This window comes from Pundamilia nyererei, unplaced genomic scaffold (genome assembly GCF_000239375.1).
Source record: "Pundamilia nyererei isolate P.nyererei 1_Seehausen unplaced genomic scaffold, PunNye1.0 scaffold00031, whole genome shotgun sequence".
NCBI lineage: Eukaryota > Metazoa > Chordata > Actinopteri > Cichliformes > Cichlidae > Pundamilia > Pundamilia nyererei.
The window spans coordinates 1,298,945-1,304,721 of record NW_005187432.1 but is presented as its reverse complement, the minus strand read 5'-3'; the positions used below and the strand labels follow the sequence as shown (position 1 = coordinate 1,304,721).

The window sequence follows — 5,777 nt, the reverse complement described above, 5'->3', positions numbered from 1 at the left end:
GAGCCTGGAATGGAAGTGTGCACTTATACATGATGGTGCTGTGTTACCTTGAGCCAGCCAGTGTAAAAGAAGAACTGCAGCAGGGTAAAAACAGGGACGTACAAGTCCAGTCTGTGGTCCTTGTAACCTTTCTCGGGATTCAGGAATTGTCGGCCAATCACACAGAAGCCAAAAAATGAGTAAACTGCAATAGTTACTACCTACACAGAAAAAAAACCCCCAATGAAATAGAAAATTAGGGGTTGCTAAGTACAGTTGTGTCTCAGGAGGTAGAATCATCTGGTGATTTATATGAAATTGATGAAATCTGACAAGCACATATGTTGTTGAAAAGAAACAGCAGAAAGGTTTTGTCAAGTTAAAAAAACACATTTTATGTAATGATCTAGGCAAAAAACCTGAACTGGTCATGAGTTAAAGAAGCATATCCATGTGCACCACTAATATGATTCAGGACAACAGCAACATTACTTGCTGATGGTTGGTTTAATCTATAAAAACATCTAAAAAGAATCCAAGTTTTATTTGATAATTCCTTAATATGTTCTAGATATAAAAATCTTTGAATGTATTTAGTTATGAATCAAGTCTATAGTGATGTACAGCACTTAAATGAATGGCTCATATTTCATTGGCTGATCGTACCTGAGTGTAGACCAGAGGGATGCTTATCCAGTCGTAGTGGAACAGCAGACTGCACTTTGCTCTGTAGTTATTGAGTTCCTGCAGATGTAGTACAGCAGTGGAGTTTACGCACACTTTAGAGCCATAGATTATTTGTAAGTCATAGAAAATGTGTAGGTCTGCTCTTGTTGCATTCTTTAGTAAACTCCTCACATCCATCAGCAGCCTCAGAGCTATGTCGTCCCTCACTCGGCTCTCCTCTCTCGCTCTGGACGCCAGGTTTGAAAACCACGTCAGAGGCATCCAGTACTTGTTGAAGTCAGAGTGCAGTGACTCAAACTTTTTCAGCTCCTCCAAGGTCATAAATCCTGCCCACGTATTAGACACACTTAGTTAACATGATATATGAAACCATTAAATTACTGACAGCAATTAAAGTGACTGCAATAAACTGAACTGCATAACACTGAAATGTTAGTATTAGGATTTTATTCACTTTAAAATACAATGAAGTAAATGTGTTTGAGTTTTGGTCTGTTAGTTAAACTAAACAAGACTGAGAATCATGATGGCTGTTCTTTTTTTTTTTTTTCCATTTTTCCCCCCGTTGTAACTGACAAAATACTTGTATCCCAAAAGCCCCACTGCCCAACTCAATCTTAATCACACATTTTTACTAAATGGACAAACTCCTTATCCCTGTGAGGTGTACAGTGGTATATTGTGACCTATAAAAACAATTCTCTTGGCTGAACTCTTCCCTGTTTTAGTGCTAAAAATATATATTTCTGTGTGTTTATAAGTATTTGATGTGTAGAAAAAACTTATTTCAGCATTATTTTGTAACTTATAACTAAGATTTGGTGAAGTAAAAAGATGCCTGTGAGAAGTACAAAAGGAAGAAGTCTTGAGTAATGAGCCCTTTATTTTTTCCTCAGTATTGTCTATATTGGAAGCACTCTGTCTTTCTTACTGGTACATTCAGCAATTATTATATGTCTGAATATGGTGCAAAAGGTACATTTGAGATTTTTAAAATTAACTCGACTTTTGATTAAGAACTGTTGCTCTCACCAGCCTCCACAATGTGGTCCAAAGTTGGGAACCGCTTGTGAACTCTTGTGCTAATGGAGCGGAGAATAAGGACTGAAGATAAATTGGCATATCTCATGAGGGTTCGTCTCAGCAGACGGCCCTTCTCATCAGTCCCGTGGACGTTCCCAGACACCACCATCATCAGGTTGTCAGGCAGTGGGAAGCTGGTGTACTGACCCCACCACCTATTAAAGGCCAAGGTGACATAGAAACCTAGAATAAAACAAATAAAAGAGAGAAAGTTCATGCATATGATTTTATTTTTTAGTTCTTTAACTGCTGTTTGATTCATTCTTACCAAGCACAAACAAAACAGGGATGTAGTTGGTGTTGGTGAACTGATCACAGTAAAGGGCGATACGCTCAAACAGATCCTGCTGCCTCCGTGTGAGGAGAAACCTGTGGAGCAAATTAAAATTGTCACTGCGAGACAGACAAGCAAAGCTAGGTAAGAGTAAGAGCGGTATGAAAATGTGAATTTACCTGTAAAACAAACTGAAAAACAAATAAACACTACAAAACACCAGTAACTCCTTGTAGAGCAGCCTGTAGATGCTTCCCTTCCACCTGAACAGGAGCCTGGAAAAGCCAGCAAACCTGGCATTGGCCACCTCAAGACTGTAGGAAACTGTCATGTTTAAGCACAAAATCCCTGAAAAGCATTAAAAGGCATTTAAATGTATGTTTAATAATCACATATACATAAAAGACTTTTTAAGACCTGTCCTACCTCCACCTGTGCTGAATCCTGTTGTCCTGAGAAAAAAGTTTCTTCCTCTGGGCCTGAATTTAAAGCTCTCTGTGGCGCTGTCATAAATTAACACCTTAGTTTTATTACTTGGGAACCTGCAGCCTAAGTGAAACACACCTACGGTTACAGACTGCATGAAAACATCTCTTTTTAAGCTCACATAACTGGTTTGAGTGATCAGCAATCAAGTTATTATTCAGTAAAACCTTCCAGTAAAAGTTATAATCTATAAGGTTCTCAGTCAACACAAAAGTGTTAATAATTATTGTGTTAATTCCTCCTGTTAGTGCTGAGCTGACTTAAATATTTTTAAAAAGTTAAATTATTCTTACAGCTGTCATTTATTCTAAAAAAAAAAAAAAGATAAATAATAATTAATGATACACAAAAGCAAAAAACAAAACAAAAGACAAAAAAAATCTAGTGTTGTATCACATTAAGCAAACAGAAACACTAAATTATTACATGTCAGAGGCAGTTGGGCTTAAAAAATATATTTTATTTATATACAAATTATACATCTACCTGTATAGGGCAGCAAGGTGTCATGGTGTTTAGCACTGTTAGCTCACAACAAGAAAGTCTGAATCCAGCATCTGTCCGAGGCCTTTCTATGTGGAGTTTGCAAGTCCAAAAACGTGAAGTTAGTGGGTTAGGTTAACTGGTGACTCTAAATGGCCCATAGGTGTGACTTTGAGTGTGAATGGTTGTCTGTCTCTCTGTGTTAGCCCTGTGACAGACGGATGACCTGTCCAGGGTGTACCCCGCCTCTCACCCCGTGCCTGCTCCAGTCCCCCCCTGACCCTGAAGTGGAGAAGTGAAAGAGGATAGATGGATGGATAATCTATATAAATTTAGATTTTTAATGAAACTTGTACGCAAACAATTGGACTGCAGCTTCTTCTAAACTATGTATGATTTATCACACTCAGGAATGCATTTTTTATAAGAGCAGACTTTATAATAATCGTGTATAATGTTACATAATGACGTCATTACAGCTCATATTGGATTGTAATCTCTGCAGGGGAATAGCTCTTTATATGACTTCTAAATATTTAGAGTTGAGGATTTATTTTATGATCAAGACTGCCATCTGTTTTATAAATGTATCCATTGTATGTGCGTATTTGAGAGGATTATATCAGCTGTGTCAGTTTTACTGTTTGATGATGTATTTATTACTGTTATTGACTTGCTTCGTCTAGTTATCCGTAAGGCTGAATTACGTTTTAAAAAACTTGCATGTTAAATTTTAACATGCAAAAATTTAACATGCAAATGTTGTTGCACAATTGCACAAATCTGCTGTTGTTTTTTAATCATTTGTTCTCACATAATAAAAAATGTGGCGTTTTAAGCTATATGTAATACTATTCTGACTGCTGTATGTGCCTTTTCTTTTCAAATAAGGTTTACTTACATATGTAAAGTAGAAAGCAATATTTAAGTGAAAATGCACTGCTCACTTTTTCTGTCGACATGCCTTTTTCTGATGTAACACAAATAAGTACTTTGGACCTGCTATCTCAGCATCCTGCCACAGAAAATCAAACAGAGCGCATACAGATTGATTGCTCAGCAGAGGCCGCTAGGTGCGTAGACTGTGTTATTTACTGGTGACTGTGATAGCAGCAGTCTAAACATCAGAGCTGTCAGAGGTGTCCATCCCTCCAGTCTCCGTCCTTTGTAACTGGTTGCTGTGCTTAGCTCACTTGTTTGTTTTTCACATAGTTACAGCTCCTCACTGTAAATCAGACTCTTCTTTTCCAGCCCTGCTTTGGACACTGGTTCTGTTTGCTCACCTCTGAGTGGACATTTATGAGGCCATGTATCCTCCACTGGAGCCTGGATCAGCAATCACTGTGGACTTCCCCATTCCCAGCCTGAATCCGAGTCTCACAGTGTTTACATTTTTATTTGCACTGATTTTTGTTTTACTAGGAGATTTTTAAAAAAATATATATCCACGCTAAAAATTAACTAATCTCAATTCCTGACACTAGGTGGCATTATTGTAATGTGCAGCATGGCTCTGAGCCTCAGCCCTTAGGCCTGTATTTACTTCATAAACAGAGACACCCAGAGGCTCCTTTATTGACAGAAAACAATCAAAGGAACATCTGACATATTTAACACTTTGTTTGCATTTTATGTCAAAACTCTCTGGTTCCAGAAATCTTAAAAGTCTTGCTTTTTACTTTGCTTCCCTCGTGAGTATCATACTGACACACAATGGTTCGTCTGTGATCTTGATCTATAGATGAAACACACGCCCAGATTAGCATCCATGGATACTCAGACAACTGTTTCAGCCTAGTCATTTCCTGCCTTTGGCTACTGATTGTGGCTAAGATCTCTGAGAATGGCACTTCCATGCTGATCATTTTGGTAACCCAATGCTGTAATTACAACTTCCCACGGTGAGTGAAATTAGAGCTCAAAAGAGGGATTTCAGGTAGCTGGGGTCAGCCTGGGTCATTGCCAGGGCAGAAAGGGGAACAGAAAAAGATTAGGAGTCTGTTTTCAGAGATACTGAACACAAATACTTAAAGACAAGCTTTTATTTCTCTGTCAACAATATTAAAGTGTATACACAATCAACATAGTGCATCTTCCTGTATAAATGTGGTTAAAAAAATCAGTGCTTTTATTACATACAGTATTGCCATTTTACATCTGAATGATTACTAATGATTCAGCGATACTGAAGACGTTACGGGGTGTCAAATATGTAGCTAATGGCACAAAATCTGTCTGCAGCATTTGCAAAGTGTTAACATTACAGAGAATCAGGACACAATTTTGTCTCAGGCAGATATCTGACTCATTGTCAATTTTACAGCATTTTTACTGAAAAAACAACAACATTACACTTAGCCTGTCACCACAAAAACAAGCCAACGTAGTTTGTTTTTCTTTCCTTTACAACAGTAGCCTTTCTTAATGACAGTAGACTGACTAATTATAAAAAACAAACAAACAACAAAAAATCCCAAGCCTTGACTTATATTCGACACTTTTAAGACATCTCAGGCTGTTTATCAACTGTTTTATGAATTGATAGTTTATTAGTTTTCTTTTTTCTTTTTTTTTTTTAAATCTTTGTTCAAAGACAATAAAACATATACAATGATTTTGCTGGTCCGGACTTAAGATTAAACTAGCCTACATAGCCTATTAACTAAGATGTCTAACAGGCTTTTTAGGCTAACAAACAGTTTGTCAAACAAAGCTCGTTTATGTTAAAATGAAGGAGGGTTATAAAGTTTGATTACTTTTTTAAATATTTGGATTCCATGTATCC

The 5,777-nt window shown here is 37.3% G+C and overlaps 1 protein-coding gene across 1 annotated transcript; it reads right to left on the bottom strand.

Moving 5' to 3' along the window:
- Nucleotides 1–23: 23 nt before the first annotated feature.
- On the bottom strand, nt 24–2,354 carry best4 (bestrophin 4). The gene is made up of 6 exons (XM_005729163.1): nt 2,203–2,354; nt 2,018–2,118; nt 1,699–1,932; nt 838–992; nt 646–723; nt 24–200 (listed from the first exon to the last, which is right to left on the bottom strand). The coding sequence occupies exons 1-6, from the start codon at nt 2,352–2,354 to the stop codon at nt 24–26; spliced, it is 897 nt and encodes a 298-aa protein (XP_005729220.1).
- Between the last annotated feature and the right edge of the window lie 3,423 nt (nt 2,355–5,777).

What these genes read in the sequence shown, in the direction of transcription:
- best4 (XM_005729163.1), bottom strand. Translation starts at nt 2,354, where the DNA reads ATGACAGTTTCCTACAGTCTTGAGGTGGCCAATGCCAGGTTTGCTGGC. An exon ending in GGACCACATTGTGGAGGCTG is followed by an intron (nt 993 to 1,698) that starts GTGAGAGCAACA and finishes ATACGTGGGCAG; the next exon opens with GATTTATGACCTTGGAGGAG. An exon ending in TCCCTCTGGTCTACACTCAG is followed by an intron (nt 201 to 645) that starts GTACGATCAGCC and finishes TTTTCTGTGTAG; the next exon opens with GTAGTAACTATTGCAGTTTA.